Source organism: Hippocampus guttulatus, chromosome 8 (genome assembly GCF_054856545.1).
Source record: "Hippocampus guttulatus isolate MCC_2025c chromosome 8, RoL_Hgut_1.0, whole genome shotgun sequence".
NCBI lineage: Eukaryota > Metazoa > Chordata > Actinopteri > Syngnathiformes > Syngnathidae > Hippocampus > Hippocampus guttulatus.
Window position 1 is genome coordinate 2,087,281 of NC_141268.1, and position 18,349 is coordinate 2,105,629.

An 18,349-nucleotide genomic window follows, 5' to 3' on the forward strand; every position below is an offset into this window, starting at 1 on the left:
AGTGCCAAAAAGGACGAGGACGCAGTTAAAAGTTAAATGACCATCATTGTTATTCTTTATTCTTTACATTACGCACAACTCTCACTTATTGTGCAGTAATGTCATTGTAACATGTATTTGTTACATATTTTGATTTATTTTTATGCTTTCTAAAACATTTCTGTATGAATTTTGGGGTGATTCGAACGAATTAGAACATTTACATGGAAAACGCGGCTTTACTGACAAAATTTTCTAGTCAAGAAATTTCTTCCAGCACCAATTAATTTCATTAGAAGTACCACTGTACCTGTTAAGTTTATTATATTGTCTGTCTACAAATCTGGCTCTACCATTTATGCTCAGGCACCCAGTTACAAAACAACTATCGACACTCACCTGTAGCGTCTCAATATCTTTTTGCTAGCATTAAGCTAGCAGGCATTCTTACCAATGTTGTTTTGGTTGTTTTAAATGGTAAATGGGATGTCACTTGTATAGTAGCGCTTTTCTATCTCAGGTACTCAAAGCGCTTCACACCGTTACCTCATTAGCCTACTGGTGATGCAGCACCAAGAGCAACTGAGGGTTCAGTATCTTACTCAAGGACACTTTGACATGGTTGCGTTGGCCAGGGATCAAACCACCAACTTTCGGGTTGGGAAACGGCCACTCTACCACCGAGCCTACATACACAATATGTACTCTAATTTTTCTCAGTTTATTTATGTGGAGTTTGGCAGTTAACAGTTTGAAGCCTGTTTTGTTTTAATTGCTTACCATTTGCCAAACTGTTGCTTATTGCGAAGAGTTCACTGCCACCATACAGCAGTCATATTTCAAGTTTCATAGTTTCAATCATAGGGGGCCAAAAAAAAAAAAGTGCCAATTGACAAGTTGTATCTTGAAAAATTTATCAGTCAATTCACTTGTATCTCAAGGCACCACTGCAGGCGGACACAAACATAGGTTATCTTACATCATATGTAAATGTATCCAATTTATACTTGATGTATGACAGCTAAGAATGTCAAAATATGAAAAACGCTGAAGGTTTCATGACGGCACCAGTTTGACTTTGGAATGAATTAGTAAAAATAATTTACTTTGTAATGCATTTATTTGTTATGGGAAGAATTGTTGCAAATTGCAAATCAGAGGTTCCAATGCAGCGCAACAGGCAAAATGGCATGAACATTCCATGGTGGGGATATGAATGGTTAGCTTTGTCATTGTTTCAAGACGTCTGAGATTTGTGAAGACTTTGGTTCTTACACACTTTATGCAGTATGGTTCAACCTTGTGACCATAAAGATACGAGAGACCATCAAATGCAGTGAATGATGGAAATGTGTTTTGGTCCGGGTTCATAGCATTTGCTTTCTCTTCTCACAATCACAATACACAAAGTGCAAAAGTAATAACATTTAATTCAAACAAAACCATGTAACAGGTCCCCATCACCCTGACTGAATTTTCCTGTTATTAAAATAAACATCCAAAGCCGTACATTGCTGAGTGGCAACTCAAAAAATAAACAGAAAGTTGACTACTTCAGGAGGCCCACACAGGTCAGCCCAGAAACTAAAGAAACCAAAACAAGAACCCCCAAAATAATAAAATATAAAGGAAAAAAAAAGTCAGCACAAGCTACTGTCAAGTGGCGATCCAGAAAAGTTCCAAACACATCCTCGGTTTCTCTGTAGAGATCTCGCCACGCAACCCTCTCCCGCCCCACAGGTTGCTTGGAATCAGACACCATCACAAAACGTTATGACAAACAGAAATCTTCCAACATGAGTGATGAGCCTGCCGTGCTTTTGTTGATACACAAGTTGTTGAATGTCCCCCCCCCCCCCTTAGTTACACTCACTTGAACCAGACATGCACTTCTTAAAAGAAGAACCAACTAATTCACATCTTTGGGATTGAAGTAAGTGGGGATCTCATTCATGACTAAAAGAGCCTATTAGACTTAAATATCGTATGGGGCATGGGAATCTAGTTTAGACGAAGAGTAAAATAGTGTGGTTTCTCTTTAAAAAAAAAAAAAAAAGGAATTTGCTCACCAGCACCATGATACATTTCATACTCGTGTTAACCACAGAACCACTGTTCTATTTCAAATTCATGAAGAATTTAAGATTCCAATAAATAATCATTATGCACATTGACAGGCCAAAATAAACCAAATGCACAGGATTTTGGGCTTGGTCAGGCCTTCTCTGTGGACCAAAATGGCTAACTGGGCACTGGGTGAGGAAGTCACCTGTATTAATATTCCCGCTGTCCAATGGGATGCTTCACATGATGGAGCTGGTCTTCTGGGATCTTGGACAAAATGACACTTGTGTAGCCAAAGAGGTGTAGCCAGTGTTGAATATGTGGAATGTGGTCTGTCTGTCTGTCTGTCTGTGAATGTGTTTCTCTGTGTATATGGATGACAGGGAGGGGTAGGTGCAGATGTATCAGTTGTACATTTGACCCTCGGGGGGCTGGGAAAGCTTGTAGTTCTCTTTCATTGTCATGTGTTGTTTGAGCTCTGTGAGCACCATACGCAATGTGTAACTGTTTTTCCATCTGAACAAGCAGGGCAGTGCCTTTATGTCCACCTGCAAAGAACAGCAAATATGGACAAGTTAGGCAACCTTAATGGCAAGGCGACATTTACATATACAGTCCTAAACAAATGTGGACTCAAAAGGACAAGAGACCCGACAATCGCTCCATTCAAGAGTGCATTCACACTCGTACCTGGTGCGGTCAAGTTGGAAATGAAATGTGCATTAAATTGCATACAGGCTTCCTTAACATTTTCTTGCACAACCATGAGAGGTGCTTTCTCCAGAAGACGTGCTCCTTTCACAGATGTTTACAGAATTTAGATAATTGCGCAAAGAACTCAACTTTATTGATAGAGAACTTTAAAACCAACCATACTGCATACAAAGTGCTTCACACAAAGTAAAAAATGAGACAAAAAACAAAGAACAAATTAATGACATAATAATTAGAGGTGGTGGCCCGGTAGTCCAGTGGTTAGCACGTCGGCTTCACAGTGCAGAGGTACCGGGTTCGGTTCCAGCTCCGGCCTCCCTGTGTGGAGTTTGCATGTTCTCCCCGGGCCTGTGTGGGTTTTCTCCGGGTGCTCCGGTTTCCTCCCACATTCCAAAAACATGCATGGCAGGCTGATTGGACGCTCTAAATTGTCCCTAGGTGTGAATGTGAGCGTGGATGGTTGTTCGTCTCTATGTGCCCTGCGATTGGCTGGCAACTGATTCAGGGTGTCCCCCGCCTACTGCCCGGAGACGGCTGGGATAGGCTCCAGCACCCCCCGCGACCCTAGTGAGGATCAAGCGGTTCGGAAAATGGATGGATGGATGGATAATTAGAGGTGTCAAATTATCGCGTTAATTACGATTAATTACGGTCATGTCTAGCGTGTTGTTTTTTAATCGCGTTAATCTAAACTCTGCCTTTATTGTTTCTGTAGGCGGGTTGCCTTTTTCTAATATCCTTTGTTATGTGTGGGCTTCCTGTGTTCGAGTTGTTGAAAGTGGGGAAACAACTGTCAGTCACAGCCTGAAGCGGACATTGATTGGCTGTCATTATGTTTGGGCTGGTTTAGCATAAACTGATTGGCTCCCATTGGAGTTGGGCAGCTTAGTAAGCAGCGGTGAGGAATGTAGAGGTGAAAATGGAGGCGCATGTGAGTTCTCGGCACAAAGAATGGAAAATTTACGTTCCAAAAACGCCTTGACGACACAATTGACAAAGGTAGAATGTTGTGTCTAATTTGTAAGGAGGAGTTTGCTTACCACCGAAGCAGATCAATTTTAGCCTCCCACATCAATACAAAGCACCCAGTCGCGGGTGCAGCCACAGCTAACATTAGCACCTAAAGCGTTCCCAAAATAGCGAGTGAGCCATAGAAAGCAAAGCTCTTCGGCAAACTAAACTCGAGAACATCCCATGTATGAGGCATAGTTGGTGTGTCCTCTGTAGACTACTCGAAGTGTTATTTATGAAGTGCTAACTTACAGCACTGTGATTTAAGGGTCCGTTTTATTGTTTAATATCTGAAGCAATTTCCGCGTTTAGTACTTGTATTGCCCAGAAAATTGTTCTTACTGTTTTTGATATGTTAACCTAAGCACCTTTTAAGGACCGGGTGTTCTATTTCATTTTTATTTTGTAATTCTTTGGAGATTTACAAAAACAAACAAAACTGATATTTCCCCTCGTGGTCAAAAGTAAAGGTTGCAGGGAGGACTTTCACTAGTCTCAAATACAGCAGAAAGTAAATGGCTAGGACTGCATCTGTCCAAGTCTGCTGAAAAACAATAAAATACTTTATAATGCCACTTTTTATTTTCTTTTGATCTGCCTCAATAATGTGATGAATTTAAAATGAAAATGGTTTTTCTCAGTAATTTTTAGATGAGATTAAAGTATAGATTAATTTGATCAATTAATGACAGACCTAATGAATTAATCTCACAATTTTTTTAATCGCTTGACAACACCAATAATATTACGCAATGAAACAGCAAAACGATGCAGAGCCTCGTGCTGAGTCAAAACGCAAAGAATAAGAATGTGTTTTAAGACATGTTTTAAATACAGACAGAGTGGGGGATTGCCTTAAATTTAACTGGAGATAATTCCAAAGGGAGGGATCGGAGGAGACCCCGAGGAAGACCCAGGACACGCTGGAGAGACTATGTCACCCAGCTGGCCTGGGAACGTCTCGGGATCCCCCGGGGAGAGCTGGAAGAAGTAGCTAGGGAGAGGGAAGTCTGGGCTTCCCTGCTAAAGCTGTTGCCCCCGCGACCCTTTACTACTATTTGTGTAGTATGCAAAAGACGACCATTTCCAGCTACTACAGAAGCTGTGATTTGTGCCACATAGGTGCCTTTGGAATATGTAATTTGTGGATAGTGCTTAACACAAATGGCTATTCACGCCCTGATTAAAAGCACATAGTACGTGAACAGAAAATGCAGCTGCGATTTTGCTGTGATGCGTTAACGCTAAAATAGCTATAATTCGGAGTATGAATGTGTCAGAACTAAATGTGAAGTGAATATCCAACATCCAACCAACCTTCACCCACCCGCATGACTCAATCTTGCCCACTGATTCACAAAATGAAAACTTATCATTTCCCCTTTCTTTGCCAAACAGCAAAACGATGCAGAGCCTCGTGCTGAGTCAAAACGCAAAGAATAAGAATGTGTTTTAAGACATGTTTTAAATACAGACAGAGTGGGGGATTGCCTTAAATTTAACTGGAGATAATTCCAAAGGGAGGGATCGGAGGAGACCCCGAGGAAGACCCAGGACACGCTGGAGAGACTATGTCACCCAGCTGGCCTGGGAACGTCTCGGGATCCCCCGGGGAGAGCTGGAAGAAGTAGCTAGGGAGAGGGAAGTCTGGGCTTCCCTGCTAAAGCTGTTGCCCCCGCGACCCGGCCCCGGATAAGCGGTAGATGATGGATGGATGGATGGGATCGGAAAAAAACAAAACTAAAAAGTTCAATTCTCTCTTCAGAATAGTTCAATGCTTTGCTCTTAGACATTCCAGGGTGTTTTTAGCTATGCGATTTGTGTCATTATCCAGTTTCAAGACCCATGACTGAGACAATTATTACACCAGGCAGCACATTTCTCACTGGAATACCTTGATAGGCTTGAGATCACATTGGACCCTTCACAGATTCAAGACACCCTCCTCCTCCTCCATGTATCTCAGTTTGGTTTATGTTTAGTGTGGCACACACACACACACACACCGTATCACTAAACAACACATACTCCCCACTGTCTTCACCCCCACAACCCCAAAAATCAACCAAAAAAAAAAAACGGTGCTCGCTAGGCGCCAGCGCTGTGCTTAGTTGGTGCTTAACTCATTTACACCCTTTGACGTATAAATACGGCAATTAGCGCATAGCCGCTCCCTCCCCATGACGTATTAATACGTCAATCACATTTTTTCATGGGGGAGGGTGCAAGCGAGTCTGATGCAACTTCTCACCAAAGGATTAGGCTTGACGGCAATGTTACATAGCAAAATAATGGCAGGAGGGGCGTATGTGGATAGTGGATTGGAACATTAGCAACTAGCTACAATGCAGAAAAGGAAGCAACTACCGTATTTTCACAACCATTCGACGCACCGTATGGTTGGGCGCAGTCTCATTAATGGGTGCTATTTCTGTATTTTACACATAGACAAAACGCACTGTATTATTGGGCGCAATTTTAAAGTGGTAAAACATACGCCAGCTTAAACATACGGCATGCATGCGCGCACGCTAAAAACACGTTAGCTTGTAGCATACGGTAGCATGCAAAGACATACAGATACAAGCTAAAAACACGTTTTTAAAAAGGCAACGAAGCAAAACGGAGTTCCGTTGTATTTTATTTAGCCATCGTACAATGTACTCAAGTTTTTCGATCAATCATCACCCAGAAATCCATCAAAGTCCTCATCCTCTGCATCAGAATTGAACAATTGTGCAAGTACCGGTAATCCATCAAAAACGCCGTGTTCCCTCTCGTTGTCAGTCACTCTCATTGCCATGTGGCTCCACAGAAATGATGCCGGCTTTGCCAAAAACTCGAACAACAGTGCAAGCAGACACGTTCGTCCAAGCAGCCACAATCCATTCGCAAATTGTGGCGTAACTCGCCCGGCGCTGCCTCTCACTCTTTGTAAAGTTGTGTTTGCCATCGATCATTCATTGTTCCCATGCCGCTCGCAACTTTACTTTGAACGCCCGGTTGATGCCGATGTCCAGCGGTTGGAGTTCTTTAGTCAAGCCTCCGGGAATAACGGCAAGCTCAGAGTTCATTTGCTTGACTTGGTTTTTCACCGCTGCTGTGAGATGGGCACGCATGCCAAAAGCATAACCGATGGCTTGAAGTTTGAACTGAGCTTCGTAGGCGTGTCTCTTTGTAGAATTTATTTTCGGGGGTTCTTAGAAACCAAAACCGAAGTTGTTTTGCAACAATGCACATAGCCACACTCTATACAGGTGTTGGTACCTGCTTGTAGCGTCCCTTTAGCGTCCACTTACACACCCACCCTTCACTGATTGGCGGACTGCTTCCCCGCATGCCTGTCACTCACGTCTGCCTTTTCTCTCTCTTTCTCTCCATATATGTATATATACACGCCCACCCTTCACTGATTGGCCGACTTCTTTGCCGCATGCCTGTCCACAGTCACTTCCGCCTTTTCTCTATATAAACAGCGTGTCGGCTGTCAGTCAGGTTTTGGAACTCAGCGCATAGACAAGACGCTCCGCATCATAAGGCGTCCTGTCCATTTTGGAGAAAATTTTAGACTTTTAATGGCGCCTTATAGTCGTGAAAATACGGTAACCAAAAAGGATTGGGTTTTTTTCCGTATAAAAGCATCCTCGAAACAAAACAACAAAGGAGATGGTGTTTGTGTGGAAGAGAAGATGACGCTTCGGTCACGTAATCGAAAGCAGCACCCGTCAAACGAACGTCAGCCTGAGCAAACATGGCGTGCTGCACGCGGCCCGCATAGCTCACGCCAAGTTTCGAGTTCATCTGATGAAGATGAACATGCTCCACGTCAGGGACCATCGCTTGCAGAGCATTTTGTGCCTCCCGTGGGCCACATCACCCACAAATCGTCTCCCCGGCGACTTCCAGCGATGACGGCAAAGAGGCTGCATTGCTTCGCATGGCCGACGCCGGGCACACGTCAGCGATTCGCTGGAATCATCTCGTAATGATGACGGCGAAAACGATGAATTGGAGAGCGATTTGGATCCCGATCTGTCGGACGAATACGTGCCTTCGGACATAACGGAAAGCAGCTGAGAGTTCTCGCCAGCGCCGCTGGAACGAGGAGGTAACTGCTGACTAGCTTGCAAGTTCCCATTCAAAACTTCATCACTTCTTATACCTTATCAGTCACTTTTATGCACCGCTACATTCCCCGCTATACTATAAAGTTGCCAGTAACACTCATCATTTATGTACGGTTGATGTGTCTCGTAGATGTGGATGAAAATATGCGCCGTAAATGTGCTGACTTGCGTGTCGCCATAGGTTTTAAAAAAACAAAAGAACAACAAAAAAAAAACAGGACACATTTGGTCCGCTCAGCTCTGCTAAAACCACTAGTGTTAAATTCATATTCCATTTCATGTCAAATTGGATGCTGAGCAACGTGGAATGAATGGTGTAAATAGCAGTGTGCGAGCATGTATGTGTGTGTGTGTGTGTGAGAGATGTTGAAATGTAAGTGGAAAGCAACAATAAAAAAATAGAAAAATAAAAGCGTGGTAATTGTACATACTTGTATAAATTACAGATTGTCCAACCAGAAGCCAAAAGATGACGACTCCTTGCTTTGGTGGTGGAAAGAAAGGTAAATAAAATGATTGTACCTCACTCTGCAGCAAGATATATTTGCAACTTTTTATGTTTCTATAATTTATAGGTCGTGCATCTGGACGTGGTGGGATGAATCGATGTGGTGACAAACTGGATGGAAGCCAAAAACCATCCTCTTCACAGCTGCACTTTCGTTCATTGTTCAATTTGCACTTTTGTTCATAGTTCAATAGTTTTGTTGTGTGCAAATAAATTATTTTGCGACAAAAACATTATTTGTAATGTTCTTTTGTAGGAGGAACACATTATTGAGCTATTTGAGCTGTCACAAAAACAAAAAATTGTGTAAAACTTGAAATGATGCTTAAAATGCATGCTTTTACAAAAAGCTCATTTTCTCTGGATTTCTGCAGAAAATTGGCCTTTTCCATAAAACTTAGCAGTTTTCTAATGCTGATTGCCAACGAACGGAGAAAGATAGAAAAATAGTTTTTTTTCTACCGAAAGACGAGAGTCTCACCTTTCTTTTGACAGGTTGCATGTATATATAGCCATAGAACAGAAAATTCTGTGGGCCTTGCAAATCAGTCAAAATTCAGTAAAATGTGAGGGATTGAGGGGGTTGCTCCAGTGAAAAGGGGTGGTATTCAATGAGTTAACAAGTTCTTCAGAGGAACGTGTTTGGTTTTCCACCGGCAAAGAGCCAAGTGAGAGCTACGTCATTACGCCACCGTAAAGCGTACAAACGTCACTGCTAACGTCGATGTTTACCTAAGAGCGCCTGCTATTAATATTAATAATAATAATAATAATAACAATGCGCTTTCAGCAACTGCTAGGCTACTTGACATAGCATCGATTATACTAGCATGTAGTATATAACAGTCAGGGACATGCAATCAACAAAAGCTTCTATCTTTCTTAATCATTGTAGATGATCACGAGACTGGCTGCGATTCTGAGATCGCATGCTATCTGGGTACATCCGTGATCGTGCTTCTGGTGGGACACAATTGGGCCGGAGTCGACCACTCAACAGTTTGTGCAAAACATCCGTTTGTCCAGGGAGTCACTCCTCTACATCTGCAATCGTCATAATCATAACCCCTGATGTAATTGGTATCACAGTCTGGCCAAACAAATAATTGGAGTCGTCTTAAGCACTAGAGCTACAGCGAGAGCCAATTTCCGTGGTGGAAAAAGAAAGAACTGGTGCTAACCAGGGCAGTGGCCCTATACTAGCACGAGCACAAGCAATGTGGAAAAGGGCCAACAGTCACTACTTGTCACCCTCTAAATATCCTACCTGACAGATTACATGTTTGAAGATACCTGATGGTAATTAGAGGACACACCTTGTTGTAACTTGTCCGTATCGTCAAATTACGCTCAGTATTTTCTTTTTAGCCAGCCCTGCTTCATGAGTTTGACTTTAAAAAGAACTCTGTTTCAACTACAAATCAAAATCAAAAACAATCTGATTTCCAATGGTTCCGTTTCTTTAATTCATGTTGTATTTACAGTGGTCCCTCGCTACTTCGCAGTTCATTTATCGCGGGTTCAGTGCATCGTGGATTTTTTCAAACATGAATTTTTTTTCTCCATATACATGGAGTACAGTACTGTATATGTTGCTCTATGTGACTCGCTGTTTTGCAGCTTCTCGCTGACCGTTTGCGGACTTTAAAAAAATATATACAGGCATGTATATATTTTTTTACCTGTTTATGTTAATTGGACGCTACTTCGCGGATTTTCGTTTATCGCGGGTGGTTTTGGTCCCCATTAACCGCGATAAACGAGGGATTACTGTATTATTACTTTTGTCAGATTCAAGTTATTTCTGTGACCATCGTGGGTTTCTTTTTTTATTCACAATGGGGTACTAATGATTTTTTCCATGCATGTAGTCACCAGCTTTAAGTGTCTAGCAAAGCACGTCACGTTGTTCATGTTCCAGAGTTGGCTGTGTGCCCCGGAAATTATATACGGATTATGTACGGATGTCCAAAGCTACAATTGTTCCTTTAAATTTGTCTGCTCGGGGAAAATTAGTGGACACGTTTCAGCCAAAAATAGCCACAAATAAGCTCATAGGGAACACAATTCTGATGCATGCTCCAAATGGGCTTTGATGTTTCAAACTGTGTCACTTGCTCAAAATGAAATAAAAAAATTTATACATAAATAAATCAACTTAAATAGCGCAAATTAAACATTATTCATGAGTAAAGCAGTGTAAACAGGACAATAGGTTATGTACTTTAGTCACCACTTGTTTCTGAGAAATATATCTGTACGGGGGATTTTCGAGGCATTTGAAGTGCAAAATGCATGGTTTTTAGATAATTCAACCAAGATTGCTACTAAAAGCGGCTGTGAACATGCGAGTGCGTCAATGAAATTCGCATACTTACAACGCCATTTGATGAATGTACTCCAACCATATTGATCCTGTGCAAAAAACGTACATGAGGAGGATGATCTGGGTATCTGGGTCCACATTCGATTTTCAGACAGTATATTCTGCCTTCATAGACAGTCTACAAGCAAAAAAAAAAAAAAGGGGGCGGGGGTTATACGCTGCGTTGATAACTTGTTATATGAGAAAATAATCACAATGACCATGACCAAAATTATCACAATTATATCTGTATTATACTGCTATAACTAAATAAAACAATCAAAATCAGATGCACAACAAAAACATTGGAACACATTTTATTTAACTGAAAACAATGTAGAAATCGGCAAGGCTTGGAACTATTTGGCATGGCAAATTGTGGACAAGCAACTTTTTATGCATGCCAGGCTACACAAATTTTACTCAAAAAGATGTCAGTGATATCAGGGTGTTAGGATGATGAAGTTGAAGAAAATTTATGAAATGAGTTTGTTACTAATCACCTTTTTGTCATATAAAAATGTGGCACGATAAACAATGCTTTTTCAATTCAAGTAATTTTTGGGTGAATATAATAGGGCAGGTGTCGCCAACCTTTTATGAAACTGACAGCTACTTCTTGGCTTCTGATTAATGTAAAGGGCTACCCATTGGTACACACTTCGGAAATAAACTTGCTCAAAATACTTTTCATAATGTTATTGTATGCCTTTATTGATAATGATACGACAGACAGATATATGCAACACTTTCTATAAAACTCGTCATTTTCAAATGATCACTTTTTTTTTTTAAAAAGATGTCTCCTTCCTCTAACACACCTGATTCAAATGATCAGTTTATCAGCAAAGTAGCCTGATAGTGACCATTTTAATCAGATGTTTCGGATGGGTGAGACATTTAAAACACGCTGGATAGAGGCTCTCGACAACGGGACATGGGCACCCCTGCCATAAAGTGTTTCTTAACCATGGTTACACGTCAACCCGGATAAATAAGTGGTGGCAATATGTGCTATTTAATAAATAAAAATATATTTGCTTAAAAAAAAAAGACGATATTCAACAAAAAATACTGTCAATCTGCGTAAATCTGCACTTGCTGTCAATCTGCATAGATCTGCACTTGCTTCACAGAACAATTATTAATGAACTGCAATTCTGAACAACTGCTTTTGTTTGTATTTGAATTTCTCCCATACATGTTCTGTAGAAAAAAATTGTAAGATGAAATTCAATGGGACTTCAAAATATGTCCAGACTTGTATAAGGGTTTTTCACTGACTTTTGTGAATATTTCTCACATTTCATTCAATTCCTCGTTCAGTTTGTGTAGTATGCAAAAGACGACCATTTCCAGCTACTACAGAAGCTGTGATTTGTGCCACATAGGTGCCTTTGGAATATGTAATTTGTGGATAGTGCTTAACACAAATGGCTATTCACGCCCTGATTAAAAGCACATAGTACGTGAACAGAAAATGCAGCTGCGATTTTGCTGTGATGCGTTAACGCTAAAATAGCTATAATTCGGAGTATGAATGTGTCAGAACTAAATGTGAAGTGAATATCCAACATCCAACCAACCTTCACCCACCCGCATGACTCAATCTTGCCCACTGATTCACAAAATGAAAACTTATCATTTCCCCTTTCTTTGCCATGTATGCATGCTGATTTACCGAATTAAGATTTCACAATTCCTCCTAATTTGCAGACAATCAATGGACCCGTTCATTTTTGTCCAGGTTCGTTTTTGAGACAGGATGATGATTATGAAAAGAATGTCCATCCATCCATCCATTTTCCGAACCGCTTGATCCTCACTAGGGTCGCGGGGGGTGCTGGAGCCTATCCCAGCCGTCTTCGGGCAGTAGGCGGGGGACACCCTGAATCAGTTGCCAGCCAATCGCAGGGCACACAGAGACGAACAACCATCCACGCCCACACTCACACCTAGGGACAATTTAGAGCGTCCAATCAGCCTGACATGCATGTTTTTTTTGGAATGTGGGAGGAAACCGGAGCACCCGGAGAAAACCCACGCAGGCCCGGGGAGAACATGCAAACTCCACACAGGGAGGCCGGAGCTGGAATCGAACCCGGTACCTCTGCACTGTGAAGCCGACGTGCTAACCACTGGACTACCGGGCTGCTGAAAAGAATGTAAAACTGCTAAATTAATATTGTTGTTCAGTGTTTTGTTCATATTTGAGGTTTCAATGCTTGTTTAAGGGTGACTTATTCAAAGGAGCGGCATTTTTTGTGGTAAATACTGTGAATTATCCATAATAATCCATATTCTTTATTTTGACTTTTTTAAATTTATATATTTTCAAGGCAGCATGGTTATTTTAATATCTGAGTTAAAAAGAAGACAATGCTTAAGAATTATGTTGTAGTTAGGGAAATGAAATCAAATTATTTTCATTTAATTATTAGCTATGTTACATTGCACATTTGTACAATCATCACATATGAGGGGGTACTCATGGTATGACAAACTAAAGGTTCAGGGGGTACACAAGCCCAAAAAAGTTAGGGAAGCTGCCATGGAAACATATAGTCTTCCCATAAATCAACTATCGTTTGTGTTACCGGTAGATATAATACTCCCTTCATTATGTATGACATAAATGTTACAGAGACGTCTCACCTTAGGGGGGCCGATGATGGTGGCATTCCAGTGAGTGAGGGTCATGTCGTCATCGTTGACAAGGCCCCAACTAACTGTGCCATCTCCGACTCCTTTCTGACCATCGTCCAGTTCTTCCAGCAGCCGGAAGTTGCGGGGAACTACGACGTCTTAAGACAGAGAATGATAGGCCGTACTCGTTAAGCAAGACAATATACAGTACATTAAAAGGATTTCGTTATCCACACGCCGATTAAATATTAGGCAAACCATAGGCGGCAATGATTAAAACCCGCATTGGGCACGTAACACATTTCAAAGCTGTATGTGCCAATAGTTACTCATGTAAATATACCATCAGCTCCCTATCCGAAATCAGTCATTCTTGTGAATGCTAAATACGGGTTTCGGGCTATTCTCTGGTGGAACCTCAAAAACATTTTAAATGTTAGCTCGAATATGTTCATCTTAGATCTTTTACGACCAGCACACGACGACTCCACCAACATTAGTTGTCAAGTAAAAAGAATCTTCGAAAGAGTAACAAATGTGTTAAGAAAACAACACTGAATCGGAGTGGACGCCTTCCTTTGAGAGCCATACTGTTTTAGCTGTCTATAGCTAAGTAGGGGTACGCCGCATGAAATCACGTGAACATTACGACGACTGCGCCAATGTTTAACTTCGTGTACGTATTTATAAAGCACGTTATTCTCTGATCCGGAATACCTCATTATGTCTCATAAAGGCTGGCGGCCAGTTTTGCTAGTCGCTTAGCTATCAAGTACCATTGCGGGTAGCATATCAAGCACAACTGCAAAAGTCCAAAGCACTAAGACATCACACTGAAGCTTTTGAAGCTATCTTGTTGACAAGATGGATATGTTGGGAAGCATATCATCTTAAATTAAATGAAAAAGATAATGGCTGTGCTATGAAAAAAAATGAGCTTACTTGTTCCGTGGGGACACGCCATCTTGGTCACAGCTCCTCGGATACGCGCACGTACGTTGTTGAGTACACTGTGGAGCGCGCGCGTCCGCCCAAAGAGAAAAACGTGCACATGAACGCGTTGTTAATTCGACTGTTGACCTTTTCGTGCTTCCTTAATCTTTAAATATGTGTTTTGTATTTTGCCATTGCTTTGTCCAAATGTCTGTACTCAATAATATGTGACTTACCCACAAACATTGACGTTCGAAAACAAAGTGCAAAAAATGAGTTGCAGTACCTCCAACGTCTCAGCAGGCAACAACTTATTTGCTGATGAAACTTGCGTGGTATGCGATCGCCGTCTGTTGGACAGAATTTAGACAGCGCCATGTGAAAATACAGACTGCTTTCGATGCAAAACAACAAATGGCGTCGCGGGTCGACCGATAAAAATAAATATAGCCTAATAAAGAGGCTGTCTTCCCGGGTGGCAAATGCCTTGCCCCCCAAATACCAGCCCCGGCTGTTGGCAATGAATCTCACAACACAAAATTAAATTTTATTTAATCAATAATGTTCTCTAGGATGTGCATAGACGCTATGTTGAGAATCTACTCCCACTCTGACCCCGCCTCCTTTCAAGAGAAAAGGGTTGCGTCCCATCAGCGCCACAAATTAAGGAAAAAGTCAAGTGCATTTTAACTTGACCATTTCCGGCGGACCCTAGTCAGTCAGGTAAACTATATTTATTATATTTGTGGTTGCTATAGTCTAAGTCTGTTTAATATGTTCCAATGATCTGTCAAGTGTAACAACTTATGTGAAGTGGAAGTTAGCACATGCAGTAAATTGTATTTTTAGATAATTGGAGGCGTTGTGCATGGCTATACTAAACGAGATTTTGGAAAACAATATATTCTAACGTCTTATAAGGTTCATGAGAAACGCTGACAGTAAACTCACGTGTATTTGCAACAAATCAGACTCTGTATGGACGTTGGGACACGCCGAGGAACGAACGCTGCGCGCGTGCTCTCTCTCTCTCTCTCTCTCTCTCTCTCACATTGCAGCACGGGGTTCAATAACAAGGGTTCCAAAACAATAAAACATCCATAATCCAATTCATTACAATATTTAATATTGTAACTTAATATTTAAGTTAGTAATAATAGTATTTGTTAATAATAATCATAATAATAATAATAACAATAATAATAATAATAATAACAATACCCTTGTGAGGCTAAGCGGATTAGAAAATGGATGGATGAATGGATGATTTTATAATCATTTTTATTTTTTTTACAGGGTGCATACCATGTTTTTATTTTGGTGATCAATGTAATTGTTATATTATGCATAATTGTGAGGCAAAGCAAAACGTTTTGGATAAATTTCATACAATTAAAAACAATTTAAGTGTTTGTATCATGTTGCGTCATGGTAGAATACCCCAAAAGCAGGCAAGCAGGACAGGCAGGGATGGCCTGAACAAAATATATTAACAAAAAACACTGGAAAAACTAAATCCAAAACAAACTAAATTGTGACATCACAAGAATCCAAAGTTACAAACAAACAAAAACTCATGGCAGAAGCACAAACAACATGACAGCAAGACAACAATCCGACCCCGAGTGGTCGGTGTGGCAGTTCTTTTGAAAGAAAATAACTAATATTATGATGACCAACAGGTGCAACTCTATAGGACAAGCCCTCCAGTGCCACCTGTTGGTCACAAAGAGAACCATAATGATGGTTTGTTTTCTTTAGCACAATTCATTGTCCTAATTTTACGAATCTAGCTACACTCCAGGCAGCACGGTGGTTGACTGGTTAAAACGTCGGCCTCACAATGCATAGGTGCAGGTTTCGATTCCTGCTTTGGCCTTCCTGTGTGGAGTTTGAATGGTTACCCGTGCCTGCGTAGGTTTTCTCCGGGGTCTCCAACATTCCAAAAATATGCATGGCAGCCTGATTAAACACTCTAAATTGTCCCTAGGTGTGAGTGTGAGCGCGGATGGTTGTTTGTCTCTATATGCCCTGCAATTGGCTGGCAACCGTTTCAGGGTGCCCCCCGCCTACTGCCCGAAGACAGCTGGACCCGTGTGAGGATAAAGTGGATCAGAAAAATGGATGGATGGACTAATTTGTTTTATACAGTATATTCTGCTCCTGAGTCAAAGTTGCTGAACTGAATTTGAATTTACTAAAATTATTATTTCTTCATTTATTTATTTTTTGTTTTCAGAATGGTGCAATAAGTTGGTCAAAATTTTAATTTCAGGCAAATTGATGCATTTAAAGTATTTTCTGTTCCATACTTGCGGGAGGTGCGAATTGTTTTCTTCTTGTGTGTGTGTTTGTGTGTGTGTGTTGGGGGGGGGGGCGTAACAGAAAATAATTGAGAAGCACTGCCCTAAGAGATGGTTGTTAGATGTAGTGAGGTAACACATGAGAGTGTAAGAGAGTATGATGCAGAAGATACATGCAGAAGAGATTAAGATGGAAGGATGACCCCAACGCAGTGATGACCCCTAACAGGACAATTCGAAAGAAAAAAAATAATTTTCATTCTGATAGGAGGTCATTTGAGCCGTGCTTTGTCTGGTCCCTCACCTTGGACCCGCCAAACAGTTTAGCTCCTAGCCTCATTCGGGACAGTCAAACCCGTACACCATGATAGGTCGACAACTCAGGTGCTCGCCAAAGTAAAACATTTTAGTTTAGTGGCACTGCCGATTCGAGCCAGTTTTACCTGGAGTTGCGAGGGGGTGGCAGGAGGTTCAGTTGGGAGGGACAGAGGCAGCAAATGCATGCACACACACACACACACACACACACACACACACACACACACACACACACACACACACACACACACACGCACACAGCGTAAATCAAAACATTTAAAAAGACAAAAAGAAATACTTTTAAACATATTTCACTCTTCTCAGGTTTCAAACATTTTTTTTTAATGCAGGAGTGTGATCAGTCATCCATCCATCCTTTTTCTTCTCTGCCTACCCTCACAAGGGCCGCGGGTGTACTGTAGCCTAACTCAGCTGAGCTGTCTTCGGGCAGTAGATGGGGTCCACCTTCAACCTGTTGCCAACCAATCGCAGCACACACATAGACGAACAACCACCCGTGCTCACAACCACACCTCGGGACAATTTCAAGTGTTCCATTAACCTGCCATGCATGTTTTTTTGGAATTTGAGAGGAAACCGGAGTATCTGGAGAAACCCACGCAGGCACGGGGAAACCATCCAAACGCCACGCAAGAAGGCCAAAGGAGGAATCAAAACCTGCACTTTTGCATTGTGAGGCCAACGTTCTAACCCCTCGACACTGGGCCGCAACACCTGAGTCTACAAAACAAAAATGAATCAACAATTTGTGCTGATTTTTTTCTCTCTTTTTTTTTTTAAATCAAAATGAGGAAGTCAGGATACGGTGTTTTGCACTGCACAACTTTTTCAGCGGCTTATTAATCTAATTGTGGTGTACTGTCTTAAAGTGGCACCTTGATTTATTTGGCTTCATGCTGTCCGCTGCCAGCATTTTTAGACACAGTTAACACACCTTTCCTCGTCTCCCATTGTAGTCACAGGGAAGCCAAGCACTACAAACGCTTCATCATATTTCCTTGTTTTAGCTTTCGGGTGACTTTCTTTTGTCTCATTATCTTCGTCTCTCGCCGCCTTTCTTTTCATCTTGTCTCTTGGGGGTTTGTTTACTGCACTTTATATCATCTGCTCGGTGGTAAAGCCAAAAAAAAAACCTATACTGTAGAGCGAATAGTCCCTGTGCACTCTCTGACAATGAATGCGCCACTGCCAACTACTATAGTGGATGTGCAATTACACTTTGTTCTATTCTCTTCTGCAAAAAAGCATGTTCCCCAGAGTCACACCCCCTACCTCCCTGGCATCACATGGCATGCCCCTAGGGGGGCATGCCCCACAATTTGAGAAGGACTGTCTCAGGCGGACCTCACCAGACCACAGT

General features: G+C 41.5%; 1 protein-coding gene and 1 long non-coding RNA gene across 2 annotated transcripts; one reads left to right on the top strand and one right to left on the bottom strand.

Annotated features, from left to right (window-relative positions):
* Positions 1-1,389: 1,389 nt before the first annotated feature.
* ube2v1 (ubiquitin-conjugating enzyme E2 variant 1) lies at positions 1,390-14,660 on the bottom strand. The gene is made up of 5 exons (XM_086117592.1): positions 14,584-14,660; positions 14,357-14,424; positions 13,424-13,572; positions 10,782-10,907; positions 1,390-2,591 (listed from the first exon to the last, which is right to left on the bottom strand). Exons 2-5 carry the CDS (start codon positions 14,376-14,378, stop codon positions 2,448-2,450), a joined length of 441 nt encoding a protein of 146 aa, XP_085973718.1. The 5' UTR covers positions 14,379-14,424; positions 14,584-14,660; the 3' UTR covers positions 1,390-2,447.
* LOC147200820 (uncharacterized) lies at positions 6,423-8,541 on the top strand. Its single transcript, XR_015101596.1, has 3 exons — positions 6,423-7,876; positions 8,342-8,398; positions 8,471-8,541. It is a non-coding gene; the product is annotated as an uncharacterized LOC147200820 (long non-coding RNA).
* Positions 14,661-18,349: the final 3,689 nt, after the last annotated feature.

What these genes read in the sequence shown, in the direction of transcription:
- ube2v1 (XM_086117592.1), bottom strand. Translation starts at nt 14,378, where the DNA reads ATGGCGTGTCCCCACGGAACAA. An exon ending in GGCGTGTCCCCACGGAACAA is followed by an intron (nt 13,573 to 14,356) that starts GTAAGCTCATTT and finishes CTCTGTCTTAAG; the next exon opens with ACGTCGTAGTTCCCCGCAAC. An exon ending in TACATTCATCAAATGGCGTT is followed by an intron (nt 2,592 to 10,781) that starts GTAAGTATGCGA and finishes TGTTCTTTGCAG; the next exon opens with GTGGACATAAAGGCACTGCC.